We start from the raw sequence: 14,442 nt of genomic DNA on the forward strand, positions 1-14,442 counted from the left end.
GAAAAAAGGAGAGCTACATAGAAAACTTTAAAAAAAGGGATTAACTCTAGAAAAAAACAAAACTATCTAAGAAAGGAAATCATAGGATATAAACTTAACTCTACAGAAAACAGTATTAATATAGTTGTAACAATATAAAACAATCATTACTGTTTTGCCAAAAATTATGATATAACTCTATTAGGAAGATTGAAAGGTAGCGGTAAAGAGTGGTATGTAAGAAAGCCAAATATTCATCTATTTTGTTGCCTGCGCTGGGTCTTCGTTGCCGTGTGCGGGCTTTCTCTAGTTGCGTCAAGCGGGGGCTGCTCTTCATTGTGGTGCGCAGGCTTCTCATTGCGGTGGCTTCTCTTGTTGCGGAGCATGGGCTCTAGGCGCGTGGGCTCAGTAGTTGTGGCACACGGGCTCAGTAGTTGTGGCTCACGGGCTTAGTTGCTCCGCGGCATGTGGGATCTTCCCGGACCAGGGCTCGAACCCGTGACCCCTGCATTGGCAGGCAGATTCTTAACCACTGCGGCACCACGGAAGGCCCGCAAATATGCATCTATTTTAAGTAATAGATGTAAGTAAGTAAAGAGCATCTCCAACTGATTTATCAAGAAATGGCAGTATAAGCTTATTTAGAAATATGGAGGTAAATGCCCAAATAAGTGAAAACTGTCGCAAGTCGCAAGCTGAATGGTGACCCCCAAAAGGTGTTCATGTCCTAACCCCCAGAATCTAACCCTTAATAAATATTTGTAGATAAAATTAAGTTAAATCAGATCTGGAGATGAGATTGTCCTGGATTATCCAGATGAGCCCCAACATGCAATGAAAGTGTCCTTATGAGTGACATACAAAGGAGAGGGTGATGTAAAAACAGAGGACAGAGAGAGATGCAGCCAGAAGCCAAGGAAAGCCTCAAAGCCATCAGAAACTAGAAGAGGCAAGGAACAGCACATTGTGGCCTCCAGAACTGTAAAGAGAATTAACGTCTGTTGTTTCAAGCAACCAAGTCTGTGGTAATTTGCTAAGGCAGCCTTACGAAACTAATACAAGGACTGAGAATGGCTGCCGCCCAGATACAAGACTAAGGAGTGGGGAAGGGCAGGTAGAAGACTGCTATCTTTTTTGTTGTCAGTCTTTAAGTACAATTTGATTTTATAACTATCATATATGTATTATCTTAATATAATCAATCATTATTTTTAAATGAATAGATTAAATCATATTGGAGTATTTTTCCAAAAGACCTATCAACTGCCTAGTTAAGATCATACAAGCAAGTAGATTGAAATAAAAAGCCCATGCAGGCAGGGAACATGTGTCTCTTGGTCTCCAGTGTATCCCCAGAGTCAAGCACAATGCGTGGAAGACTTAAGCACTAAATAAGTAAATGATGAATGAATAAATGAATGAAAGAGCAAATAATTTGTTGATAATCAACACAAAACTGGTTCCTGTTCCAAAAAAAAACAAACAGTATCAAAATCTTTTCACTTTAGGTCAGGGCTCCATAACATTAATGTAAAATTACTTGTAATTTCTATTATTAGTAGTAACCAATGTGTGTATTTCATTGATAATTATAATGACAAATTCTTAAGGTTTCTGTCCTCCATAAATCTATGGTTGTACAGTAAAACAAATAAAAATTTTATTCTGCTTTATGACATAGATATCTAAAACAGTAACTTCAAAACTAATCTCATGCCAGCTCATTTGACTCTAAATGACTAGATTTAATTTTAATATTCCACGAGGAATATTTTCTGCCATACCGTGTTTACTTTGCATACAACCTTCAAGAATACATTTCTTTCTTTCCTATAGGATTATTACTCTCTCTGGCATATCAATCAAAAAATGTTCAGTTTTCACCTAAAACTTTTTGGATTTCATTATAAGACAATGTATTAAGGAAAAAATAGCTTTGAAACACCCCACGTCCCCCAAGAAACAATGACAGACTAGAAGAGAAAGAGTCTTGAGTATTTTAGATTGAGGTTAAAGTTAGAAATTCTAAAAACTAGTCAATAATACCTCTATTAACACAGACCTTCACAGTGGAGAGGCGGAGATCTGAAAACTATTTGTATTCTGGCAAAAAGATCAACAGCCTATGGATAGTTAATTTGCACAATACCACTTTTGAGTAGTTATGTCAAGTCTTCCAAATCATGGCTTTCAGGAGCAGCAAATAAAGTTTGGAGTCTTTCTGAATATGTAGGATGCAATGGCCAGTGATCCTAACAATGAATTACATTACTCATTATGCGCAAAGAACCAAAAACCCAAGGATGCAAGAAAAGATATGGAAACATGATTCAACAAAGACTTAACTTTAAAATCAACTTCTCTTCTTTAATTTTTGAAAGCTATTAGTAAACAACAAGGTTCTACTGTATAGCACAGGGAATTATATTCAATATCCTGTGATAAGCCATAATGGAAAAGATTATTTTAAAAAATGCATGTATATGTATCACTGAATCACTTTGCTGTAAGCAGAAATTAACACAACGTTGTAAATCAACTATACTTCAATAAAAAAGAAAACTGTTAGTAGAAACAGTCTTCATTTTTAGGCAGCACAAACTCTTTAAAAAGGAGATGTTATATAGGCCCCCTCTTACCTTTCTTGTTAACAGACTTTTACGTCTCATTCCACAAGCCTCTAGCTGTAACCTTCCTCTCAACGCTAATTCAATTAACATACAGCCACGTAATCCAGATGATATACAGTCATTCCAAAATGATGTGTAACCCTATTTAAAAAAGAAAACAAAAGAGCTAATTTACTTTGAACTCAGAGTCAAGAACAGAAATACTTTTTAGCCAAAGTTATCTCTTGTGCCTTTTACCTTGCATGTCTTTCCATAATTAAAATTAAAATACTGAAAAAATACAGTTACTATACATTATTAAACTAGGATTTTCAGGGACTTACTGTCTTTTCACCACTTTCCTTACATGTAGATAAACAACAAATAACTTTGGAACTCACTAAGTTATGAGCTAATTAGGCTCTTGCAGATTGCAGGCATCAGGGCTCACCGACTCAGTTAACCTTAGATTATAGTGGTTTATTACTAGTATATGTGGGCAAATTAAGAAGCTCAGGAAAAATAATCTAGCCCAATGTAGCCTCATGGAGAATTAGAACATCATTCAATGCTGTTTACAATAAAAATACAAGGTTATATTTGGAAGAATATATCAGAAAACTTACATATGGGGCCATGCCTAAAGTTCTGAATAACAAACTGTAAAGCGATTGGATTCCCCCACCCCACCAAGAGAAATTTAAGGGCAACATCCAAGGTGGAAAAACAGCCAGACAGAATGAGATTGATAGACATCCAGGGATCTGGGAATTCTCAAGTGAAACAGGCATCACCAGATAAAGTCAGGGCACTCTTTGAGAGCTAATAACTGGGACTGTCCAAATTATGAAGCTATGAACTTTGCCAGCAGAGTTGCCAGCTATTAGTTTAAAGTACCCAACTCTGAAGAGAAAGCAGAAGCTATAAATGGTTCTGGTTAAGGCTCAGAACAAGGTAACACGTAATTCTGATGGGAGGGAGAACAGGTCAATGGATCCTTTGAAGAATGGAGGGCCAGGAATAGGGAGGCCTAGACCCTTGGTTTCGGTACTGTCTTGAGGTCAGTCTTGGTACGTTGCCAGGTCACAGTGGTCAGCTTGTATTTAAGAAGATGACTGACCATCAGGGTCCATGGGACTTCACCACTGACACAAGGACTTAAATGACGAAGCTACCGCTTCTGAGAATGAAGGCTTTGGGAAAATAAAAATTTGGATGAAGGGAGCCACAAGGAGATCAACAAAAATATGAATTCAAAGAGGGAGATTTAAATGTGAGGCAGGGAAAGCAAACACTGACTAGGTTTGAGGGAATCCTCTTAAACTTAAGTGTTAGGGATCTGATTAAATTAAGACTGCCAGATATTAGCTAAGTGGTTAATAAGACCAATAACTTACAGACATTAGGTACAAACGATGGCTTCTGTATCCATCCAAAACAATTAAAGCCCTAGGAAGCCTAGGAATGGATTCACATAAAATCAAAGTTACAGCTATCGGGCTTCAACTGGCCTGGACAGACAGATGGAGTTCCTAGGTGAGCCTCTAAAAACTATAAACAATAGAGTACACCTCATAAAACAGTGATGGACGTAGACAGGACAATGCCCTGTCTCTGCAGCCTGAAAATTTCAGATGAACAGTACTCGTTAGAAGCTTACATTTGCTAGCAGAGAACGAAATACACCTCAGCCTCAACTGCTCTCAGAGTAATGGCATACCCAGAGATGTCAGCAAAATGGAGTCTCTAATAACAGACGTCAAAGATCTACATTTAATGAATGGCTTTTGGGCATTAACATAAAAAGACACATGCTTAAACAGAATTGATTTCATGTGGGAAAATAGACAAATGGGCGCGGACAGTTCTGTAGCAAAGCTTCTGGGACACATGAGCAATATTCCAAAAATAAATGAAGCCATCAAAGCCATACCAAGGGGCTTCCCTGGTGGCGCAGTGGTTAAGAATCCGCCTGCCAATGCAGGGGACACGGGTTCGAGCCCTGGTCCAGGAAGATCCCACATGCCGCGGAGCAACGAAGCCCATGCGCCACAACTACTGAGCCTGCGCTCTAGAGCTCGCGAGCCACAACTACTGAAGCCTGCGCGCCTAGAGCCCGCGCTCTGCTACAAGAGAAGCCATCGTAATGAGAAGCCCGCGCACCACAAGGAAGAGTAGCCCCCGCTCACCGCAACTAGAGAAAGCCCATGAGCAGCAACAAAGACCCAACACAGCCAAAAATAAATAAATTAATTAAAAACAAAACAAAACAAAAAAGCCATACCAAGCAACAGAACAGTCCAGCCTGTTGATGACACCTGGTAAAATCTGCATCATAAAAGTAGGATCAGGAATTAAGCAAGTTGCAGGAGGTAGGAGGCGGGGGAGAAAGGGTACTAAAAAGGGAAGTGTTAAATTAAAAACTTTTATGGCATTACTGGATAAAATGACAACACCATCCTTAAGAATTACATCTATTAGAGGGAAAGCAGTATGTTGGAAAAGAGTCAAGTGAATCTGGTCATGATCTAGGCCAGCAAGATTCTGCAGTAAATCCATGTCACAACACATGCGAGCAGAGCTACTGAGAAGCCGGAGCACCAGCTTAGGCCTTGCCAAGTGCTAAAGAGCCCTTACATCTTTTAATCTCTAGTGTTAACCTTAAAACTAGATTTCATCGATCCCCAAACATATATTTTAGAAGTTTAGTATCTCCATATGAGATAACAGATGCTAAACCTACTGTGGTAATCATTTCATGATACAGGCATGCCTCAGAGATAACACGGGTTTGGTTCCAGACTACCACAATAAAGCCAATATCGCAATAAAGCAAGTAACACAAATGTTTTGGTTTCGTAGTGTATATAAAAGTTATATTTACACTATACTGTAGTCTATTAAGTGTGCAATAGCATTATGTCTTAAAAAAAAAGTATATACCTTAATTTAAAAATACCTTATTGCTAAAAAATGTTAACCGTCATCTGACTACGCAGCATTGCCACAAACCTTCAATTTGTAAAACATACAATATCTGTGAAGCACAATAAAGCAAAAGCACAATAAGGTATGCCTGCATATGTAAATCAAACCATGATGCTGTACACTTTAAATTTATATAGTGATGTATGTCAATTATCTCTCAATAAAACTGAGGGAAAATGTTTTTTGTTTTTTTTTTATTTTATTTATTTATTTATTTATTTATGGCCGTGTTGGGTCTTCGTTTCTGTGTGAGGGCTTTCTCTAGTTGCGGCAAGCGGGGGCCACTCCTCATCGCGGTGCGCGGGCCTCTCACTATCGTGGCCTCTCCCGTTGCGGAGCACAGGCTCCAGACACGCAGGCTCAGCAATTGTGGCTCACGGGCCTAGTCGCTCCGCGGCATGTGGGATCTTTCCAGACCAGGGCTCGAACCCGTGTCCCCTGCATTGGCAGGCAGATTCTCAACCACTGTGCCACCAGGGAAGCCCGGGAAAATGTTTTATCTCTGATATTGGGATGCATTTTTAAATAGATGGTACCTTAGATTAAAGGAAATATGGTATTGTAACTACTGAGCTAACCTTAACCCATGGAAGAGGGAAGAGACAGGTGGCATAGGCCTCACAGATGCCCAGCAGTGTAATGATGAACTAGAGCCTACCATGTCAATTACTGGGCATCTTAAAACTTGGTACAAGATTGGGTGACTGAACATCCAGATCCAGGCATGCCATCAATCCACCTGACTTCTCAGTGGAAAAGAGTTTATAAGAGCAGGTCAGTAACAACCACATTGCCCAGAGGATTTTGTCCTCAGATAAACCACTATTCTCTGAAACAATTACAAGAAGCTGCAGTCTAAACAGGATGGTTATATATTCAGGGCATGAATGTGTTTATGCCCCAGTAAAAATCTTATACCGTATCTGTCAAAAAGGCAAGCCAGCCACATTAAAAAAGATGGTTAAAATAGGTGAGGAAGACCTGACAGTATCAAGCAGTTTACGATTTGGTTCAAAAGCACGACTAGCTACATGTGCAACCATACCGTGAGAGAGTAAAGAAATAGCAAGGATGGGGAATTCCCTGGCAGTCCAATGGTTAAGACTCGGTGCCTTCACTGCCGTGGGCCCGGGTTCAAGCCCCGGTCTGGGAACTAGGATCCCACAAGCTGCACAGCAAGGCCAAAAAAAGAAAGAAAGAAATAGCAATGATGATTATTATAACAAATTATGACTATGTATTCAGTGACACTGCACAGCTCTTGTGCTTGGAAGCCAATAATCATTTCAGATCCCCCCAATGGGTATGAGACTCTACCACCAGCAATGGAGGAAATAGCTTCATATCCCAGGTTAGTCCAAGGATAGGGTACTAGTGCTCAAAGTTCAGGGTCACATCAAGGGAGAACCACTGGCCAGGCAATCAACTTACTGATAAAGAAGCAGCACTGCGCTGGGAATACTAGTAGCCACAGTATCTTGAGGATGTCCCCCACTCACTGTAGAAGACTCAACTGGGTCCTGATGGAGGCTGGACAACCACCAAAAAAAAAAACTATTTTGGGGCCCTACAAGTTCAAGATTATGATCAGAATCAGCTCCTACTCCTAAAATAGAATGGGAGAGGCAGAGATATGCCAAATAGAGGTGGATCATACACTGCCCTCACAGAATCCAGAGAAACATGATTTCATTAGGTTCATGGGTCCAAAACAAGGGGAAACATGCAAGAATAAACGGGCACATTAAGACCCTAATACGGTTTTCCTGGTGAGTTGCGCTGCTAGAAAATCAAAACAGGCACATTCAAAAGTCATACCATGTGCAGCTCACAAGCCTCCAACAAAACCAAGAACAGAACACAAGAGACAGGGAATCAGAAGGCCCTGGAAACTAATGCAAAGCACCTCTACTTGCCTTTCACCAACAATCTACTTTAATAATTACAACTAATAATAACCAGGTAGGTGGAGACTTTCCCAATGGAGAGCCAGCTAAACTGACTACAGAGTGCTCCAATCAATCTTACGTTGTTGGTAATACTCAGCATCAGACACTCAGATAAATGGCCAACCTTTAGGCAGACCTCAAGAGAAGCTTGTAACTTAAACTGTGATAAATGACCTTTATCATATAGTATGCCACTCAGAAGCAAGGAGCTAAGTAGAAAGAATGAATGGTACAGTAACAAATGAGGCAACGATACGAGGGACAAGCTCTGCAGACACAATCCTTCCCTCAGTGGGCAGTTCCAAGATCTAAACTTAGGGGACAGAGACTACATATATGAAACCTGATGTTGCTGTAGATCTAAGCAACAACCTCCAACACAACTTTTTCTCAGTGATAAGATAACATTTATTTGGATCTCTATTTGCCTGATTCCCTTTTCTTCTCAAGTGGCTCAACTTGAATAGAGGAAAAGGGAAATGCTCACTGGGTCCCTAAATATACAAACACTGAGTTCTCATCATTCAAGTTACGAGCTCCAGAATATTTAACCAGAAGACGTTTGTTGTTTAAGACTGAACTCAAAAGGCTGGCCACCTGCAATAAAATATTTAAAACATAGTGTACAAATATCATAAGAGGTATACAACCAAAAGTATTATGTGATTTTCCTTCATAGAACATAAACACACACACACATATAAAAAATAAAATGTAAGCACAGAATAAAAAATATAGAACATGATATATATATATAAATAAAACATGAAAAACAGGTATAAAATAGTATATATAAAGTATGACCCTAATTTGAAATTATATAAATATATATGCATAGAGAATGTTTATATGTATTAATACATAAAACCCTTCTGTATTAACATATAAAACCCACAACTACTGAAGACTGTGCGCTCTAGGGCCCATATGCTGCAACTACTGAGCCCGCGTGCTGCAACTACTGAAGCCCACACGCCTAGAGCCCATGCTCCGCAACAAGAGAAGCCACCACAATGAGAAGCCCATGCACCGCAACAAAGAGTAGCCCCTGCTTGCCACAACTAGAGAAAGCCCGCGAACAGCAACGAAGACCCAACACAGCCAAAAATAAAATCTAAAAAAAAAAAAGGCGCTTTACTTATTTTTTTTAAAAAAAGACAGCCTACTATATGGGATGTATTTGCAAATGATATATCTGATAAGAAGTTAATATCCAAAATATACAAAGAATTTATACAAGTCAACATCAAAACAACAAGCAATAACCCAATTAAAAAGTGGGCAGGGGCTTCCCTGCTGGCGCAGTGGTTGAAAATCTGCCTGCTAATGCAGGGGACACGGGTTCGATCCCTGGTCTGGGAGGATCCCACGTGCTGCGGAGCAGCTAGGCCCGTGAGCCACAACTGCTGAGCCTGCGCATCTGGAGCCTGTGCTCTGCAACAAGAGAGGCCACGATAGTGAGAGGCCCACGCACCGCAATGAAGAGTGGCCCCCGCTTGCCGCAGCTGGAGGAAGCCCTTGCACAGAAACGAAGACCCAACACAGCCATAAATAAATAAATAAATAATTAAAAAAAAAAAAAGTGGGCAGAAGACCTGAGTAAACATTTTTTCCAAGGAAAACATACAGATGGTCAACAGACTCATGAAGAGATAATCAACATCACTAATCAACAAGGAAATGCAAATCAAAACCACAATGAGATATACCATCTCACACCTGCCAGAATGGCTATCATCAAGAAGACAAGAAATAATAAGTGTTGGCAAGGAAGTGGAGAAAAGGGAACCCTCGTGCACTGTTGGTGGGGCTGTAAATTGTAGCAGTCACTAAGGAAAAGAGTATGGAGGTTACTCAAAATATTAAAAACAGAACTGCTGTATGATCAGGCAATTTCACTTCTGTCTATTTACTTGCAGAAAACAGAAACACTAATTCAAGAAGATATATGCACACCAATGTTCACAGAACCACTACTTATAATTGCTAAGATATGGAAGCAACCTAAGTGTCTACCAACAGATGAATGGATGAAGAAAATGTGATATATATATCACTGGAAGTTTCTACTACTTCTAGTATTTTGTCTTTCTTTATCATATTACTGCATTTATATATATTTATATATATATATATATATATATATATAAAGTGGAATACTACTCAGCCATAAAAAAGAATGAAATTCTGCCATCTGCAGCAACATGGATGGTCTTGGAGGGTATTACGCTAGGTGAAACAGGTGGTTGCTGGAGGGGAAGGGGATGGGAACAAAACAGGTGAAGGGGATAAGAGATACAAACCTAAATTTATTAAATAAATAATATACAGCATAAGAAATATGGTCAGTAATATTGTAATAATTTTGTATGGGGACAGATGGTTACTAGACTTAGGTGGTGATCATTTCATAATATATGAAAATGTCAAATCACTACATAGTACACCTAAAAGTAACATAATATTGTGCATCAACTATATTTCCAAAAGAAGTAAATAAATATATACCCAAAGAAAGAAAGGAAGGAAGGAAGAAAGAGAGAAAAAAAGGAAGGGAGGGAAGAAGGGAAAAAGGAAAAGGAAAAAAGAAAAGGAAAAGGAAAAGGAAAGGAAAGATCTAAGAACTACAAAGTAAACCAGAATTGGGAGGTCATACAGAACAGGCCTGAAGAGCCCAGACTTTGAAACTACAAACACCTAACAATTCAAAATAGTTACTAGTTGTCAATATATGTACAAGGTACACAGAGGAGTTTTCATATTTTACCAGCTATGTTTCTGTTTTTATGCACAAAGTATTTCAAAATGAAATCACTAAAAACAACCTATAATGTTGAATTCTGTTGTGACCAATGTTTCAGAAATGGCTTTCTACATAGACTTTCCTCAGCAAAAGAAAATACCAGGTTTCCAAAAACATTTGGGATTTACTACCAAACTCAATCCAAAATTTGTACTGAGGCCACTCTTGGCTCACATCCCCCTTTTAGAAAACTTGTCCTCAACTACAGATTTTACAGAAAGAGATGACTGTACTCTGCCACATCTAACTGGACCAGGATGCACACATTACAGTTTTCCTCCTGGGAATCTGAACTTGGCCCACAGAGGCTGGATCAGGTACATGCGCATGGGCACTAGAGATGTAATTGGTTATGTGGATTCAGAAGCCACTGGCCATTGTGCACAAATGCAACCAGAGAACAATGATAAACTGAAAGGTATAAAAGAGATATGCAGAGCAGAAATGAGAGAACACAGAATGTGAGGCAGACCAAGACATACACGCAGAGAACACACAGACACACACAGAGAATGGCATCCTAACAGAAGCATTCCTGTATCTTTGGGCTGTACTCCTAAACCTTATTTCCATGAGATTCACCTATATCTCCTTTTCTTAGGCTACTTGGAGGAGATTTCTGTTCTTGCAAGCAACTGACTTTTAGTAATGCCAGAAGGACTTTAATGAAATAATAAATCAGTGGTATCTGGCAAAGGTTTTTGTAATTCAAGTATAGAAACTATAACTAAAATATTCATCACAGGCTAAAAAATATTATGTGTGGCCAAGAAATTCAAATTTGCATAAATGTAACCTTTAGTTGCTATTAGAAAACCACTAAGTGTGATTATGACAATAAGGGCAGCTGCTTACGAGAAAACAAACAGCAGTCCCATCAACCCAACTAACCAATTTGTCAAAGAACAAATTAGGATTTGCAATTATCAAATACCACTTACACTTTAAGTGCCACATTCCAATTAATCTCATACAAATGAAACCCTGACAGCCCCAACCTTAAAAGACAGAAAACACACAAGCATTAAGACACACATTAATAATCATTTATATATCAAACAAATTCAAACTGAGGGACATTCTATCAAATAACGGGTAAAGAACTAAAGGAAACCATATTTAAAGACTTAAAGGAAAGAATGACAATGACTCATTAAGAAAAACAATGATTCATCAAATACAGAATCTCAGTAAAGAGATGGAAATTCTTTAGTTAAAAAGTATGACTGAGGGACTTCCCTGGTGATCAAGTGGTTGGGAACCCACCTTCCAAGGCAGAGGACGTGGGTTCCATCCCTGGTCGGGGAGCTAAGATTCCACATGCCTCAGGGCAACTAAGCCCGCGCCACAACTACTGAGCCCGCGCACACCACAACTAGAGAGAAGCCTGTGTGCCACAACAAAAGATCCCATGTGCCGCAACTAAGACCTGACGCAGTCAAAAATAAATAAATAAACTTTTTTTTTTTTTTAAAGTACAACTGAAATGAAAAGTTTACTAGAGGAGCTCAACAGTAGATCTGAGATGAGAGAGAAAGAATCAATGAACTTGAATTTGAATTTAAAGAACAAAAGGAAAAAAGAATAAAGAAAATAAGGAAAGTCTCAGAGACTAAAATGTTCAAGCAAGCCTCCCAGCAGTTACAGGAGTCTCAAAAAGAGGAGAAGGCAGAAAAAATAACAACTGAAAACAAATTTGGTGAAAAATATTCATCTAAGATCCAGATGTTCAATAAACTCCAAGCTGGATAAACACAAAGAGATCATCATACCTAGATGCATCACAAACTGTTACATAAACAAAGAGAATATATATTGAAAGCAGCAAGAGAAAACAACTTATCACGTATAAAGGAACAATACAATTACCAGATAACTTCTCACTAGAAATACTGGAGACCAGGAGGCATTAGGATAACATACTCAAAGTGCTGAAAGAAGCAAACTATCAAACAAGAATCTATACCCAGCAAAATTACCCTTCAAAAATGAAGGTGAAACAAAAACATTCACAGATAAACAAAGGCTGAATTTGTTGCTAGCAGGTCTGCCTTACAAATCCTGCTAATTGAAAGTAACATCAGACAGTATTTCAAATCCATATGAAGTAAAGACAGATACAAAGGTAAATAAACAAACAAAAAAAAAGGTAAATAAACAAGGAAGACTGTATATTTTCTCTTTTTGCTTTTAAAAACTCATTTAAAAGCAAAAGATTGCATAAAGCAGTAAGTATAAAACAGTATTGTTTGTGTTATAACATATAAACATAATATTTCTGACAATAATGCACAAGGTGGGGTAGTAAATGAAGATATATTGGAGCAAAGTTTCTGTATTTTGCTGGAATTAAGTGAGTATTACTTTAAAGAAGAGTATGATAAAGATGCATATTGTAATCCACAGAGCAACTACTAAGGAAAAAACTCAAATGGATATAGGTATGTAGGGAGGGAGGAAAGGAAGGAGGGAAAAAGGGAGGAGGAAGGAAATTTAAATAGTATAATTTTCTATTTAACACAAAAGAAGGTAGTAAGAGTGGAACAGAGAGACAAAAAGGACATTTGACATAGAAAGCAAAGGGCACAGTGGCTGGTGTAAATCCAACTCTATCAATAATCACATTAAATGTGACTAGATCAAATACTCCAAAGGTAAAGTTTCCAAGACTAGATAAAAGATCTAACCATACCTATGCTGTCTATAAGAGACAGTTTAGATTCAAAGACACAAACAGGTTTAAAAGAATGAATTTTTTTAAAAAACCATGGAAACACTAATCAAAAGAAAGCTGGAATAGATATCTTAACATGAGACAAAGCAGACTTCAGAGTAAGAAAAATTAAGAGGGACAAAGGGGAATATTTCATAATGATAATGAAGTTAACCATCAGGAAGATTTAACCCTTATACATACACACACCTAACAAGAGAATCCCAAAATACATGAAGCAAAAACTGACAACAAAAAGGAGAAATAGACAATACAATAATAGTAGTTGAAGACTACACTGATAATTGATACAACTAGAGAGAAAACACCAAAGATACAGAACTGAACAATATCAACCAATTTGACTTAAATGACATTTATAGAATGCTCCAACCAAGAACATCAAAATACACATTCTTTTCAAGCACACTTGAATTATTTTCCAAGATACCCCATATGCCTGCCCATAAAACAGTGAATTTAAAAGGAGTGAAATCATAGGAAATGTTTTACTCCAAGAGAATTAAATTAGAAATCAACAGAATAAAATATGGGAAATCTCCATGTGAGAATCAATCTGTCACTTCTACATAATCCATGGGTCAAAGAAATCACAAAAGAAGTTAGGGAGCAGTATTTTGAACTGAATGAGAATAAAAACACAAAATATAAAAATCTATGGGATGCAGCTAAAGCAGTGTTTAGAAATTTCTAAAGCAGTGTTTAGAAATTTAGCTTTATTAAATATCTATATTACAAAAGAAGAAAGATCTCAAGTCAACAAACTAATCTTCCACCTTAAGAAACTAGAAAAAGGGGACTTCCCTGGTGGCGCAGTGGTTAAGAATCTGCCTGCCAGCGCAGGGGGCACGGGTTCGAGCCCTGGTCCGGGAAGATCCCATGTGCCGCAGAGCAACTAAGCCCGTGAGCCACAACTACTGAGCCCTCATGCCACAACTACTTAAGCCCGTGCGCCTAGAGCCCATGCTCTGCAACAAAGAGAAGCCACCACAATGAGAAGCCCGTGCACTGCAACAAAGAGTAGCCCCCGCTCGCCACAACTAGAGAAAGCCCCTGCGCAGCAACGAAGACCCAACACTGCCATAAATAAATAAATAAATAAATTTATTAAAAAAAAAAAAAAAAGAAACTAGAAAAAGAGCAAACTAAATCCAAAGCAATCAAAGGGAAGGTAATAATAAAGATCAGCATGGAAACCAATGAAATGCAAAACAGAAAAATAGAAGAAGGAGAAGGTCAATGAAGCCAGGTTGTTTCTTTAAAAAGATCAAGGTTAAAACAGGAGTAGAGGGGAGGAAGAAAGGAGAGGGAAGAGAGATACACAAAGGTACCAAAATAAAAATACAGTAGGGACATCACTTCCAACCCTACAGAAATTTA

General features: G+C 38.4%; 1 protein-coding gene across 2 annotated transcripts in view; it reads right to left on the reverse strand.

Moving 5' to 3' along the window:
* The window catches only part of GOLPH3 (golgi phosphoprotein 3), a 52,845-nt gene that overhangs the window by 15,045 nt on the left and 23,358 nt on the right, over positions 1-14,442 (reverse strand). Inside the window, exon 2 of one of the 2 annotated variants that reach the window (XM_082382463.1) lies at positions 2,619-2,750. The exons of the other annotated variant lie outside the window; for it this stretch is intronic. Coding sequence (XP_082238589.1) covers positions 2,619-2,750 — 132 coding nt within the window. The remainder of the gene's footprint in view (positions 1-2,618; positions 2,751-14,442) is intronic. 2 annotated transcript variants of the gene reach the window in all.

The sequence above is a fragment of the Balaenoptera borealis genome (assembly GCF_965194805.1).
Source record: "Balaenoptera borealis genome assembly, chromosome: 2".
NCBI classification, from domain to species: Eukaryota; Metazoa; Chordata; class Mammalia; order Artiodactyla; family Balaenopteridae; genus Balaenoptera; species Balaenoptera borealis.